This window comes from Lynx rufus, unplaced genomic scaffold (assembly GCF_022079265.1).
Source record: "Lynx rufus isolate CCGP_SWC_20201006 ecotype Redwood Valley unplaced genomic scaffold, mLynRuf1.p SCAF_8, whole genome shotgun sequence".
NCBI lineage: Eukaryota > Metazoa > Chordata > Mammalia > Carnivora > Felidae > Lynx > Lynx rufus.
In genome coordinates, this window is record NW_025814896.1 from 106,136,731 (window position 1) to 106,153,033 (window position 16,303).

At 35.9% G+C, this 16,303-nt stretch overlaps 1 protein-coding gene across 6 annotated transcripts in view; it reads right to left on the reverse strand.

Moving 5' to 3' along the window:
* The window catches only part of EML4 (EMAP like 4), a 161,362-nt gene that overhangs the window by 56,442 nt on the left and 88,617 nt on the right, over nucleotides 1-16,303 (reverse strand). For 2 of the 6 annotated variants that reach the window (XM_047069455.1, XM_047069454.1), the window contains 4 exons: nucleotides 14,081-14,254; nucleotides 12,067-12,195; nucleotides 11,542-11,567; nucleotides 11,305-11,337 (listed from right to left, as the gene is read on the reverse strand). In XM_047069455.1, the coding sequence (XP_046925411.1) occupies nucleotides 11,305-11,337; nucleotides 11,542-11,567; nucleotides 12,067-12,195; nucleotides 14,081-14,254 (362 nt within the window). Of the gene's footprint in view, nucleotides 1-8,807; nucleotides 8,893-11,304; nucleotides 11,338-11,541; nucleotides 11,568-12,066; nucleotides 12,196-14,080; nucleotides 14,255-16,303 lie in introns of those variants that run through there. The other 4 variants (XM_047069457.1, XM_047069456.1, XM_047069458.1 and 1 more) reach the window with 3 other exon arrangements.

Here is a 16,303-nt window from a genome sequence, read left to right on the forward strand (position 1 = left end):
TAAATGCTTTCTGAATGAAAAAACAAAACAATTAGTAGATGATTCTATCACCACCTAGAAGAGATCCCATGTCCAGGGAAGGGAATGGGTTAGGGATAATAGTATCAAAGAAAATAAAAGCTCTCTTTTACGAAGAGAGAAAGCTAAGAATACCATATTGATTCTTCTGTCAGTTATTATTTATCAATTATTCCTTTAGCAGCACAAACAACTAAGTAAAAGCAAAGGAACTATCTAGTGCTTGTCAACTTTTCTAATATAAAAACGGCAATACACGTCAGGATGAAAGTGCTTTCCCTTTCTGGAAATTGGCAGTATATATGTTGGAGGCCAAGTATGTCATCTAGGAACCATAAACAATTCCTGAGACTGAGGGACACAATACATTATAGTGGAAAGAACATGAGCTCTGGAAAAAGACTGATTGAGATCTGTGTTCCAGCTTTACCACTTCCTAGTTGTGTGACTTCGGCCTCATTTTCTTTCCTTTTTTTTTTAAAGTTTTTTTTTTTTCTTAACGTTTATTTATTACTGAGAGACAGAGAGAGACAGAGCATAAGCATGGGAGGGGCAGAGAGAGGAGGAGACACAGAATCTGAAGCAGGCTCTAGGCTCTGAGCTGTCAGCACAGAGCCCAAAGCGGGACTCGAACTTACAGACCGTGAGATCATGACCTGGGCAAAGTCGGACACTTAACTGAGCCACCCAGGTGCCCCTGGCCTCATTTTCTTATTATATAAAATGATACTATGATTTACCACCTGTGATTATGATCAATTAAATAAGACTTCACACTGTAAAGGATAATATGAGGTCCTCAACAAATATTTATTCCCTTCCCTTTGAGAAGGATTTGAGACCATTCTGAATACTGTCTAGGAACTGCTTATATGATTTAACACACTGGAATATCTCTTCATAAGCCTTAAAATGACTGTCCACAGAATAGTATGTATAGGCAAATAAGCTAGAATTCTGATTCTATCATGTACCTTTTTGTAATGTTTATTTTGAGAGAGAGAGAGAGAGAGAGAGAGAGAGAGAGAGAGAGAGAGAGAGAATGAACGAATATGAGCAGGGGAGGGGCAAAGAAGAGAGGGTGAGAGAATCTCAAGCAGACTCCACACTCAGTGCAGAGTCCAATGTGGGGTTCGAACTCACGACCTCAAGATCATGACCTGAGCTGAAATCTAGAGTCAGATGCTTAAATGAGTCACTCAGATGCCCCTGCTACTGGAACATTTTAAATTACATATGTGTTATACATTATGTTTCTATTCGATAGTACTTTTCAGACAGTAGTAAGGTCCTCAGGTTGGTCCACAGAAGTCCAAGTACCTGACAATACAGCTTAATTATAATCCAAATAATAGAAGCTTGAGCTCTGGATCCCAAGAGTAGGAAATCAGAGAGTACAAAAGAAGAGGAAGATGTTTCTGCTCTACTATCTTCGGGAAGAGTGAATGCTAGGCAGAAATTTGAAACACTGGATGTTAACACTTCCTTTCTTTGTCCTTCTCACTGCTGGCACTTCCCCTTCTGTCTGCTTAAGTCTTGTTAATTTAATCTTCTACTTTAGCATCTCCCCTAGGCTAGCCTATCCTGCAGCTGTCCTATCTTGCAAAGTGCTCCAAATTGCAAAATGATCTTAATCCAAACTTTTTGGGATAGTTATCTAAGGTGTTCTGAAAAAGCAGTATTGCTGAAATGATTCATACAGATACAAATAACTGGTTATTAAAGTTACTTATATATTAAATAAACCCTACCACCAACATGGGGCTTGAACTCAAGACCTCAAGATCAAAAGAGTTGCATGCTCTACCAAATGAGCTAGCCAGGTGCCCCAAAGTTACTCATTTATTTAAAACATACTTATTAAAATTTATTAACCTTTCATAGACTAATAGTAAAAGGCAAAAGTGAACAAGGAAGTTAGTAGTGGCATACTCTGCTCCTCGATCAGTTCCCCTAAGTGTTTTCCTACAGCTTGCTCTCTTTTTGGACTTAGAGATTTAAAAAAAAAAAAAAAGAACAACACAAAGGCTTTCAAAGGCAACAGCAGAGCTTCGGGCTTTGGACAATGACTGTACTTATTTGTATAATGAGTACTGCCTACAGAAAGCCTCTGAACATCTAGAATGCTTACAGTTTAACACATCTTTCTCCCCAAAGTTTCCATTGTAGAAATCCACTTTTATTTGTATTTTATTATTTTTTTAATAGTTTACTTATTTAGAGAGAGAGAGAGAGAGAGACAGAGCATGAGCTGAGGAGGGGCATAGAGAGAGGGAGGAAGAGAATCCCAAGCAGGCTCTGAGCTGTCAGTGCAGAGCCCAACATGGGGCTCAAACTCATGAACCGTGAGATCATGACCTGAGCTGAAATCAAAAGTCAGATGCTCAACTGATTGAGCCGCCCAGGCACCCCTCACTTTTATTTGCATTTTACTATCTTTAGAACCAAAGAGCCCCCCCTACTAACCCAAATCTGGAATCTGAAATTCATATTTAACTATAATGTAGGAGAGTGTGATGCTATCTAATTCCAGCAAACAGAAAATTGGAAAATCTTTACTTAGTTTGAGCTTTTTCTGTATAATAGTTGTATTCCCCAAAACCATAAAGCTCCAGAACAGGTGATAAACAAGAGGCTAGAAATACTGACTATACTTTTATAGTAGAAAGTGACAAAGAGCATTTTGGGTAGGCTAAAATCTTTCCTTAAAAAGAATTTATTCTCTAGAGATATCAAGTCCTAGTTAATTATTCAGTTACACTATAGTAATAACTTAATATTTTAAAATTCCAATGAAACAGTGTGATCTTTAAAACTCTTTGGACTTTGAATAGGGAACTTGATTTGTACAATAAAGTCTAAACCTTTTCAAAGGTTTAGCTGTCAAAATAGATAAAATTAGATTCCTAAATAAAAAAGGGGGGTGTGGATTTAGAAGGATATAATGTAACCCTCCTATTTTGCAGATTTAAAAATTCTTAGTTGGGGTGCTTGCCAAGTATTACGTATTACTGTATTATGTGTTATGTTTTACTTGCTAGGACAAGAACTCAGATTTGAAAAATGTGACCAAGTAGTAAAATGTTACCTTAATTTTCTTTGTTCAGACTTACTGGCTAGTAAATTTTATGGAATTCTTTTTTTTTTTTTTTTTTTAATTTTTAACGTTTATTTATTTTTGAGACAGAGAGAGACAGAGCATGAATGGGGGAGGGTCAGAGAGAGAGGGAGACACAGAATCTGAAACAGGCCCCAGGCCCTGAGCTGTCAGCACAGAGCCCGATGCGGGGCTCGAACTCAGACTGTGAGATCATGACCCGAGCTGAAGTCGGATGCTCACCCGACTGAGCCACCCAGGCGCCCCTGGAATTTTTAATGACACGGAGGTAGCAAGGTGAAGTGAGGGTGCACAATGAAAATATAGAAGAAGTGAACCCAGCCTTTTAGGAGCTTACAACAGAGACATAACCAAGTCTTATTTAACTGTGAATCAACTCATATACTAATTACAGTAATAAGCCCACTTGTAGTTAGTTTCTTGAATCTAAACCTCCTTTAATCAGATTTCTCTTTGATATTTTGTTTGCAACTATGATTGTCATTAAAATCACTTCAAGATAATCAGATATGGGTGTTTGCTTAAGCATTTTGGATCATTTTTTACTATCTGAAAAAGGCGTTCTTTGGCAAAAGATGGGAAAGAAGTCTAGTTCAACAATATAGGACACATAAAACTTCTAAAAGACTTGTTGCTGTATTGCTGAAAACTTTTTTTTTAATGTTTATTTTTGAGAGTGCACCAGCGAGCACGTGTGGGGGAGGGGCAGAGGATCTGAAGCCAGCTCTGTGCTGAAAGCAGAGAGACTGATGCGGGGCTCGATCTCACAAACCGTGAGAGTTGGGCACTTAACGGACTAAGCCACCAAGGCACCCTGAAAGCTTTTCTGAACTAAGCAAAATAGGACTGTATTTTTAAAAACTCCCTCAAATCTCTCATTTATATCCTTAGGAAGTTATTTTAAGCATGAAATTAAGGTTTTTTTCATTTTATCTGAATATACCAAGTTAGAATTTTTTTAAAAATAAGAAATTCAGAAAAAATAAGATATTCAAAAGAGAAACTTCAGATATCAAAATATTTACCCCTCTAACTCCTTTTCAATTAACCATAGCAGGAAGCGAACCAGGAGGCCCCAAGGAAACAATAAAAACCTGTATATGAAATTCTACTTAAACAGAATTAAGGAGAGGTTTCAACTTTACCTTTAATGTTCTATTTCTTTAAAAAACAACCTGAGCTGGGGCACCTGGGGAGCTCAGTTGGTTAAGTAACAGACTCCTGATTTCAGCTCAAGTCATGATCTCCTGGCTGTAAGGCTTTGCACTGTCAGCAAGGAGCCTGCTTGGGATTCTCCAGGTGACCCTACCTTGCTAGTGTGTGTGCTCTCTCTCTCTCAAAATAAACAAATATTGAAACAAACAAACAAATAAATAATACCTGAATCAAAGCAAAATAAAGATTTAAGAAATCTGAGTCCTTTGTATACGGATGCTTGCTATAGTATTTGTATGTATTTTTAGAAAGATTAAAATATTTCACCATCTTAAAAAAGTTTTAAAAGCTTTATTAAAGGAAATAGTCAACAGAATATTTCTGGTAAAACTGTTCTGTGGAGAACCAATTAGAAGTACAGTTCAGGAACATGGCATGTGATTTGCTACGATTCTTCCTGCAATCTCAGTATGTGTCACTGATAAATTATATCTCTTGCTTGCTAAGCCTAATCACAAGTTCCAGAATTCTTTTCAAAGTGCTTCAGGAAAACAGTAACAAGTGAGAGAGTAAGAAACACATATAGAGCTTAACTGCCATTTCTCGACAGAATGGATTTCTTTTTTTTTTTTAATTTTTTTTTCAACGTTTATTTATTTTTTTGGGGGACAGAGAGAGACAGAGCATGAACGGGGGAGGGGCAGAGAGAGAGGGAGACACAGAATTGGAAACAGGCTCCAGGCTCTGAGCCATCAGCCCAGAGCCCGACGTGGGGCTCGAATTCACGGACCGCGAGATCGTGACCTGGCTGAAGTCGGACGCTTAACCGACTGTGCCACCCAGGCGCCCCTCGACAGAATGGATTTCTAACCATGCTATCTCAGTTCACCGACATGCTTGAAGAATGGAGACTTTTCTGGTTAACTGCATTTTCTGGTCTAGACTTTTATTCATTCATTCATTCATTCATTCATTCATTCATTTATTTATTTTAACATTATTTATCTTTGAGAGAGAGACAGTGGGGGTGGGGGGGGGGAGGAACAGACAGAGAGCAAGACACAGAATCCAAAGCAGGCTCCAGGCTCTGAGCTGTCACCACAGAGCCTGACACTGTGCTTAAACCTAGGAACCATGCATGAGATTGACCTGAGCTGAAGTCGGACACTTAACTGACTGACGCCACCCAGGCATCCTTAGTTTAGACTCTTTAAAAAGCTTATGCCTGGGGGTTGTGAAAATACAATATGGATGAAAAGTCTTTAACCAGAATAAAATAAATATACACAAGACTATTATGTTCTGTTACGAAAAGTCTTATTCTCCATTTCCAAAAGTGGCAGGTTGGGATGTTTTTCTCAGCTGAAAATAAGGAAAGAGGATGTCAAGAACAAATATTCTCTTTTATAATTATTTTTTTTAATGTTTGTTTATTTTTGAGAGAGAAAGAGAGACAGAGCATGAGCGAGGAGGGGCAGAGAGAGAGGGAGACACAGAATCTGAAGCAGGCTCCAGGCTCTGAGCTGTCAGCACAGAGCCCGATGAGAGGCTCGAACTCACAGAGTGTGAGATCATGACCTGAGCCAAAGTCGGTCGCTTAACCGACTGAGCCACCCAGTTCTTAAAAGTTGGGATTGTTTAGGGGTGCCTGGGTGGCTCAGTTGGTTAAGTGTCCGACTCCGGCTCAGGTCATGATCTCGCGGTTTGTGAGTTCGAGCCCCATGTCAGGCTCTGTGATGACAGCTCGGAGCCTGGAGCTTGATTCAGATTCTGTGTCTCCTCTCTCTGTCCCTCCCCCGCTTGTGCTCGGTCTCTATCAAAAAATAAATAAATGTAAGAAAAAAAGAAGTTGGAATTGTTTATATTAAAAATAATAACTGGACAGTCTTTAAACATTTTAATCTAGAAGACTGTTAACAGCAACATCAAGAAATAAGATCTCTGCTTCACAGGACTCAAGGAATCTTTAACAAAGAAAAGGTTCTCCTGTCTGGTTTCCTTTTAAAATATCGAGAATACCTGGAAAAAATCTCAGACCTAGGGTTCCAAGTAATGTTTATGCTGCCTACTTAAAATAAGCCAGTATCTAAATTTCAGAAGTGAGTATATTTTTGGAAATGCAATGTTTGGTTTCCTGCCCTTTGTGCCTATTTACACTGGAACAGACTTAAAGCTAGCACTCTTCTTCCCAAATTCTGGAATTGCAAAGTTTTGGATACCACCTTAACAAGGATAAATTCTATCTGTGGCTCAACTAAGGGTTTTTGGCTTATTGGGTTTGTTTCAAACGGCACACCCTCTCAGCAGGTGACAATACACTCCCTCCCTCTTAGTAGGTAACATAACATAAGACAGTGTCAGCGGAACACTGCTATCCTATATATATTCGTATAGATAAATTTTAGCTGTTCTTTCAGACACAATGCTCAGTTTACACAGGTGTGATAAGGTTTTAGGACAGACCATGCCCAGAACCAACAAGTCAGAAAACAACACATGGCATGAACAAAAGCACCTACACTGAAACTCTTTAAAGGGTAGATTGAAAGCAAGTTAGTTAAGGTTGGGGGTGGGGAGCTGTCCTCCATTTTCTGTTTGTTGCAAGAAAGAGCTTTAAAAAGTTATTAAAGAAGACTGTTAGCAACATCTAGTCTAAGCCTTACTATATGTGAGGAAACTGAGGTCCAAGACATAGGAAAACTTTATTATCAGATGAATAATGTTTCGCTTCTTTCCATAATTTCCTTTGGCAAATTCCTAACTCACATTCATAATTTCAGTCATTTAGTATATGGATTCTTTAACTTAAAAAAAATTATTTTTAATGTTTATTTTTTAGAGAGAGAGACAAGAGTGTGAGTGGGGGAGGGAAGAAGAAAGAGGGGGACACAGAATCCCAGGCAGGCCCCAGGCTCTGTGCTGTCAGTATAGAGCTTGACATGAGGCTCAAACCCGTGAACCATGAGATCATGACCTGAGCTGAAGTTGGGTGCTCAACCAACTGAGCCACCCAGGCACCCCAATTCTTTAACCTTTTTTATGGTGCAGGTCATTTCACCCCTAACCAGGACTCATGTTTAATATTCTTGCACTTTTTCTGCTACAACACTTCCCTTTCTAAGTGAGGTGCCTAATGAAGCTTCTGCTACTTATCTGCTCATTACATATCTCAGTATGTATTACCTCCTGACACGTTATTTTTTTCTTATCATGTAGAATTTAAGTGCCACAGAGCACAGAAACTGTAACTGCTATATCCCCAAGTGCCTAAGGATAGGATCTGTCAAAATAAGAACTCAATAAATATTTGTTAAATGAGTGAATGTTTAAAATGTGTATCTGATAAAGAATAAAGAAATGTATCAGAACTATAATAGCTGTTAAAATGACAAGATTACTCCATTTTCCTTCCTTTTCCCAATTTTGTAAATGAGTTTATTATTTTCAGATTATCTGAATAACTGTTTTTGCTACACCAAATTATTGAAGGGTTTTAGATACATATTTCAAAATGACTTTTAAAGTAGTTTTCATCTGCAGTCATTTTTAGACAGATAACTAGCAAGAAATAGTTACTTTTCAATTCTCTAAGATATTGTAATAACTGTTCTCCCACCTAAACACACCTGTAATCAGGACCCTACCGCATCGATTTGGTAGTTAAGCAAGAATGAATCTAAGCTTAGAGCAGTGAGGCAGCACTATGAAAGGAAGTAAGAGTGTGATCTGGTGACTGATAAGTTCCCTTTTCCTCAATTAAGCAGGTATCTCCCCAGTAAGTGGATCTGAGTCATTCAAGTTCTCAACATGATCAGACTTAACTATGTGCTAATTCTAAACAGCATTAAGTTATGTGGTATCCTGGCCTTATGAAGACTTAATTCACTTCAAATAGATTTGGACTCCAGTCCCCCAAAATAATTTCCATCCAAGTAATTGGAGTTTCCCTAGAAAATAGTGGTAGAAAAAATATTCATCACTTCTGCCCCAGTCACTCATTTATTTAACAATATTTATGGAGCTCCAGGCACTAGGCTAGTCACTGAGAATCTCTAAATAATTTACAAAAGGTGTTTATAGTCCCCTAAGTTAGCTCAAAAGACTTTCTCATCAATAACTTATTGAATGAATGGCACTGTATTAGAACCTATCTGCTACACCTAACAACGAATAACCCTATAGGAAAACTTAGTCACAGTCTAACTTGATGTGCTAAGTCTGTGGAGCAGAATCCAACAGAACTAGTGAGAAAAGTGACTTACATTTCAGGGATTTGAGTGAATGAACTGAGTAAGAGCCTCTTTTGGGTGGTATAACCTATCCTACCTCCCACACCTAGCCTCAGACTATCCTGGGTACATCCCGTTCCATTCCATCTCCTACTCCTTTCAACTACAGTTCTCTTCCTTCTGCTTGAGTGCTGATCGAAATATGCAGTTTAATAGCTCTTCTCGTACTCTACTATGGCTGAAGGACACAGGTCTTTCAGGTCAAGCTTTTCTCTGCTACCACTCACCTAATGTACCAAATGTAAATAGTCTTCTTCCCAAATCAAAGCAGATGGCTTGGAGCAAGTCACACTTGTCATTGTCAAAACATAGCTAAAGAAATTAATAAATCACATTTTTAAAAGATTGTCCAAAAATGATAGGTATTTTGGATTAATACCTAAAGTACAAGAAAATGTGCTGTAAAATATGCCATGCAAAATGAATGCAAACTTTAAAAATATACCTACAGCTTATATCAAATGAAGATCATCTATTTAATGGTTATCTTTTCATCTCACTACACATATTTAAGTGCAAGACTTAGACTGTCAGACTCATATATATATATAACTGAAATTTACCTGGTACTATGTGCCAGATACTACACTTTACCTTTAATGTTTGTATGAACTCTTTGAAGGTTTATTATGGTCCCAACAAGAAGAAAACAAAGACTTAGGAAGGCAAAAAAATGTGCTCAAGGTCACATAGCTAAGTAAATGGTGAAACCAGTCTCTGGACTTCAAAATACACGTTTTAACATTGATACTACATTGCTAGCTACGCATCTCTACAAGTAAATTGTCTTACAGAAACTGAATTCCAAAACTTTTATTCTTTTCCACACCTCTCCTCCTTCTCCTCCTCCTCAAATGTTCATTTTAGTAGATACCCCTTACCTAGTTGCTCAAGCTAGCCTTCATAGATTCCCATTGTTCCTTACCTCCTATACCCTACCTATCTTACCTCTTAAACCATCTAGATTCCATCTACTTCTTTCTATAGGCTCTGTCTCAATCACAGTCAGGCCTCAACTACCTCACAGGCTGCAGCACAAAAGTTCTCTATGAAGGGACACTCCAGTGATAGAGTCTATATCCAGACAAAATATAACTGATTGAAGTGGAAAAGTAATAGACTCAAATTCCAAAAATAAGGCTAAATGCAAGAAACGCTTGACATTAATAAATTCCAACATCTGGGACAATCTTTTTGAGCTAAAATTCTTGTAACAGAATTTATTTTTCTATCTCCTTTTCTAGCTTTTCATTCCATCCTTCTTCCTAGACACTGGCTAAAACCCTGCTTAGTGATGCTTCTGTGGCAAAATCCTTCCCTCTTAAGTATATTTATTTGCCTGCTTACCTGAATGGCTTTGAAAACGGTCACCAACACAAACCAATCACCTATATACTAATCTTACGTTCTTTTTTCCTTCCAAAGAACATTCTACAACATAAGAAAATGGCAGGCAGCTCTAGGAGGATTTTATAAAATCTGAGCTTTTTAGCAAAACATTGTAATAATAATAGCGCCTTTTTACAGTTACAATGTTTTCTGTTTTTAAAGCACTTTCATATACATTATTTCATTCTTCAGCAGTCATGTTAAGTAAGCCTTATAGATATTATCTTCAGATCAGAAAACTACACAGAGACATTGTCATTTTGTCTAGATCACAAGGCGATTATGCAGAAGAGCCAAGACCAAATTCTAAACAGAGACTCTCCACTCACAGCTCTTTCCACTAGTTATCACTACCTCTATTTTTAAAAAAATGTTTGATATATAGTAAGAATTGTCTTTATAAATTAAATTTCATTTTTTTCCTTAAAGTATTTCAACCATTACTTAAGCTATACTTATTTTTAAAGAGGAAGAAAGTATGACCTAACATAGAATAATGACAGCAAAAATCAACTTCATTTAGAATTTTTATGCAAAAACAAATGATCCAAAGAAGATTACAAATAAACATTTCTTTTCTTATTAAAATCAAAAACAGGAAAAATCCATAGCAATCAAGTTAATCTCTAACAAAAATTTTAACCACCTTGTATCTGGTTAATGCAATAGCCCAGAAAATAAAGATAACTATGACACATAGAAATGAGCTGTAAAAAGCATGCACAGAAAGAACATGCTTTCATTTAGAACAGCATGCTTCAATTAAATTTGCAGGCAATCTAAGGAGAATGTAAAACTGATGTAACAGAACTTACCTACCTTGCAATTAAATTGAATACACATTTACGGAAAGTCTGCTCTCCTTTTTTGGTCAGAACAAGCCAACAACAGCAAGTAGCCAGAAATTACAATTAATATAAAAGAAAAATTCAAGAGGAAATGGATTTGCTAGACTCATTATATATTCAGTCTTAGCTTCAAGAAATGAGTGAGTATTTGCAATGAGGCTGGCAAGACAGGAAATTGAGTTAAAACTGATCAATCTTTTAAATGGCTTTTCTAAGTACAACTTTTATTTTTTTAAAAAAAGGGGAAAATTCTCTTTAGTATTTTATGACTCTTTGTAATGATGTGTTTATTTCTACTGTTGACCTTGAATCTTCAGAGCTCCCAGAAATAAGATGGATTTTTGGAAAAGTAGTTGGATTCACTAGTCCCAATTACGTACTTCTGTCATTAAGAGGAAAGTCAGAGAGTATAAATAATGAAAAGCCAAATAAGAGATCCAGGAAGAAATTAACTTAGGAGGCGACCAACTGTGTAGCTTATTCTTACCTTGGTTGCTTTTTTCACGGGTTGACATTTTTGCTGGTTGAGACAAAAATGACATATCTTACAATAAAAACTGGGCATTTTCTTAAATGACTATAATAAACATACTTCTCTTTGATTATTATGAGCTGATAAGGTACACTGGATGAAAATAAGTCAATACTCTTAATAATTAGCAAAAACTTAACTGGTGTAGAAAAGCAAGAGAAATACTTTCTTTGAAAAGGATTTTTAATTTACCTTGGTTGATGATGACATCTTTATGCCTACAAAAAAAGAAGACAATCAAAGGACATTTACGTTATAATTTTACTTGGCTTACCATTAGAATCACCTAAAGAAATTGTTAAAAGTTTCAATGCTTAGGCCACACCCAAGATAAATCTTTAGAAATGAAATTCAGACAACATTATTTTAACAAGTCTGTCATTGGTCTCAACTATTAATATATATACTGTTTTATAAGACAATGAATATTCCATAAGATCATCTAAACAGTGAAAGTACAGAAAGAACTTCAAAAAATATTCAAATCTTAGGGGATTAGAGACATTAATTATTTGAGTAGGGAACACAAACAGGAAGATATAGCTGTCTTTCTTTTTTGGAAACACTTAAAAGAAAAAAATACACTTAGAAGAAAAAAAGATACACATTATAATATAGATTTTTAAAAAATGATCCCAAAACAGACATATAATTGGACATGCGAGCATGACAGTCACATAATTAATTTTCAGATAACTGAGAAAGTATAATACTTACTTATCTGTATTTTTTATAACTTTTGATATTAATTTTGATGTTGAAACTGCTCTCAATAATTTATTACGACTCTCATCTGAATTTTCCCATGAATTATGTGACTTTTCAGTTGTCAGTGGTCGTTTTATGCTGGAAGAAACATATTAATTTCTTAGAGAAAAATTCTTTGAGTAGCAATGACATGTAATTGACAGCTTAAACAGAACATAAAAGCAGCAATTAACATTTCCTTAAAGCTAATCCAGAAAAGAGAAGGAAGGATTAGTTGAAAGGTTCCGCCTGGATGAGTGCAGGAGTTAAACAAGGCATTTACCAAGTCTGTTTGTAATTCTCGCTAGAACAAGTATTACTTGATTAAAAAATCAATCTGTACTTTTTTTTGAATAGGAAAAAAACCTATATGCTTAAATCCCTGAGTAAAATATTTCTCATAATTTGTGAAACTGTGTGAGTTTGTGAAAATAACCTGTACTTTTTCAAAGTCATTGCAAGGCTGCTGTTTTCATCTTTTATATCATTGTGTAATTCATTATATACGGTACAAATGACAATTTGTAAGTAAAATGTAGGACTAAAGGTAAAACTCTTGTGACATCCTTTATAGACAATGATCAGAAATAAACATGACTTAACACAAAAAATGTATCATCAACACTGATTCCATGTATTTATAAATGAAATTTTTGAATTATAAATGATATTTTGGTTGCATTGCTAACTATCCTACCACTCATCCAGTCTCCAATACTTCTGGCAATAGTATATCCAAAGAGCAATTTAGAATGGCAAGCACATTTCCACGAGACCTAAGAAGCTGAAAAAAAGATCTGGGACAAAGAAGATACCAAGTCAAATCAGAACCTTAAAGAGATTGATTATAAAAAAGCCACCTTTAATCACACACAATCCAAAGTCATGTAACATTAATAAACTATATCCAAGAAGAACTCCACATGACACCAGGCAAAAAAATTACAAACCATTTAGATAGCAATAAGAATCTGCGTGAGACACACAGACAAAGCAGTTTTTAAAAGTTAAACATGCATCGATCAAATGAAGACTGTTTTGTTTTCCCAAATTTCCATTAGGGATTTGAGACAGAATTATTAAACTGAGCAAATAAAAATACATTATAAATCTTTTAGGAATGGTTGTCATTTATCTTACTAAAATATTTTCCTCGCTAGTTCTGGGAATGGTGTAATATTTTCCTAAGATTTCCAAACAGAAGTATGATGATAAAATATATCTATACCTAATCATAAAGCTTGGACCTGCATTTCTAAAACAGGCAAACTTCATTAAGTTGGTCTAAATATTTGATTACAAGGCAGCTGTAGCACTAAACTCCCAGCATGCAGGTTTAGATCCCCAATTTAGGCTCACACACATTGTTAGAATGTTTCTCCCTTCTCCCCCTCTCATAACTTTAAAATATTAATTATTACAGACACAGAGAGAAGCCCTCAAGCAAGCCTTTAGCATAGAAAAGACCAGATGAAATGATTTCTCTACTCAAGCAAGAACTTATCCTCCCAAAACCCAAAACTGAAACTGAGATGCAGTCAAAATGAAGAGCCATTTGCTGAGAAGGGCCCTTGCAAGTTCAAGGTTGTAATGATGCCAAAATATGATGAGGATAATTACATGGCAATTTTCTGCCATGGTTATAAATTTATGCATAGTTTATATAAATTTTTAACATTTTGTAATTTTATTGTAAAAATATTGTTTGGTTTCAAAGTAAGTTATTGTAGCCTTCCTTTCATCAAATTGTTTATAACTTAGAGATTTTTTTTTTCCAGTTTTAACTGAGAAATTTTGACCTTAAATCTTCACTCCCCAATAAGCTAAAATACAGATTTTAACAACAAAGAAGGGGCGGGGGGGGGGGACGGGGAGCCACTAGGCTTTTCTATTGGAATCCATGGATAGCCAACATTTCTCAAGTCACAGAATTCAGGTATCATTACAACCATTCCCTAGCTCTGTACTCGGGGACAGTTAAAACCTTTTGGTGGGAGTAGAATTCTTGCTTTCTTGAGTTTGTCTGTGTATTTGGAGAGGCTGTGAAGAGGGCTGGGGAGAAGGTGATGCTCGAATTTGTGGACTTTGATCATTAGAATGAGATTCCTCTTTTTTTTCTCTCTGTCCTTGTGGTTTTTCTTTCTTTTTTTCTGTACCACTGTAAAATAAAGTATAACATGGAACAACACATATTTAAACAAATAGAAGATATATCAAGCGATGGAAAAAGTGGTTATTATATAATTCAAAATGCTAAATCATACAGCTAATATAATTTACACTCCTTTCATATAATGATGAAAATATTTCCTTGAAAGTTCTGGAAGCTATTAAAAATCTTCAGTGAAGAATTTATAAGAAAATCCTATGAAGATTGTCCCTTGAGACCAAAATAGCCCAATGCATTTTGCCATCTTGGAAGATTTGGGGAAGAGCAGCAGCTCTCTTAGCTGACTTCAACTTACCCAAATCAGAGCATCAATGACACTTTCCATTTCCTCTGTAAAACATACTGAATGATGTGCAAGACACTCTAAATGCTATGTTTAGTAGATTATGTTCTAATTCCCATTTCTTCTGTGTATTTCTCCTCCTGCTTAGTTGAGTTTTGAATTTACCAGTTGATCCCCCCACGAATCCAGAGCCTGGTTATGCCAGTTGAACTTGTTATTTTAATTATGTAAATTAATTAAATACAAAGAAAACTGACAAAATATACATAGAAAAGAAAACTGTAATTTCCACAAAAACGAAGTTGAATGCTCTGGAAAGACTCCATAGAAATCAGTTAGTAAAAGAAACTGCTATTAAATTTTATGTAGGTGAGAAAATTAAAAAAAGGTTGAGGAAAAAAATCATAAGGTGGGGGGAGCGCCTGGGTGGCTCAGTCGGTTAAGCTGTTAAGTGTACAACTTCGGCTCAGGTCATGATCTCATGGTTCATAGGTTAGATCCCAGTGTCAGGCTCTGTGCTGACAGCTAGGAGCCTGGAGCCTGCTTTGTTTGGATTCTGTGTCTCCCTCTCTCTCTGCCCCTCCCCCGCTCGCACGGTAGCTCTCTCTCAAAAAATTTAACATTAAAAAAAAAAAAAAAAAAGACAGGTTGTTTTGCAAGAGTTTTAAATTTCTTACTCTGTCTTAAAATTGAAACTAACAATTACAAAAAATAATTTATGGGTGTATTTTATGCAAGATAGTCAACAAGGAATCTAATCAGACACGCAATTAGAAAGAGTGTGGGAGGCTCGGCCTTTCATAAAAAAATTGACAAATATATGTCAATATATTTACAGTTAAAATATTTAAGATATTTATGTATAAATTCTTGTGCTTCTGCACTTTGACTCTTGATTAATGAAGCACACTCCATTTCTAATCACTGGATAAGAGTCCTTATATTGCACATTTTTGACAATATTACAAACCAGATGGAATCAAGATCTGAATTCCATGGTTAAAAAGGTAGAAAACCATCAACTGTCTACAGTTCTTAATCAAAAGACAGTTTAGAATTTGACCATAAGGTGCATAAATCCACAAGGAGGTACGTTTAAGAATATATTAAACAAATATATATAATATATACAATTTATTACAGAGTAATAGTTAAAAATGTTAAAATACAATTTTAAAATGACATTTAATTTGATTTAGTTTTGATACCTTCTGACCGCAGACTGGCCCCCAACTTTCTACTTCATGTTCAGTTTTTGAAAGTTTGGGCTGAGAAATACAGTTCTACATCAAAAATACCAGAGTAACTTTGAAATTTAAAACTGATTTAGAAATTCTTTCTTGTTGGTCTTCAAACATTCAAATCCTGAACGTACAGGACACTAGTTATGTGGGCCCAATACAACCTAAAAGAGATTTTCCTCCTGAGTATTTAAAAGCAAAATACAGAGCCTCTGCACCATAAAGTGACAAACTCGGCTAGTCTTAAGATTACCGAGTTACTATTGTGCATAGTACTGATCACTGTGCAGGACCAGTTACATAAGAAAACGGGCTGAATCCAAACCACTACTAAAAACAAGGAAGTTTATTAAAAATATTAAAATTTCCACTATGCATTTATAACTTGCCCTTTTCTCCTAAAAGGGAAGCATAGATAATACATTTTGGCATGTCTGGAGGAGAAAGTCTGGATTCCAAAATGACAATGACTTCAAAGACTGAATTCTACAAGGGGCTTTTAAAAGGCCTAAA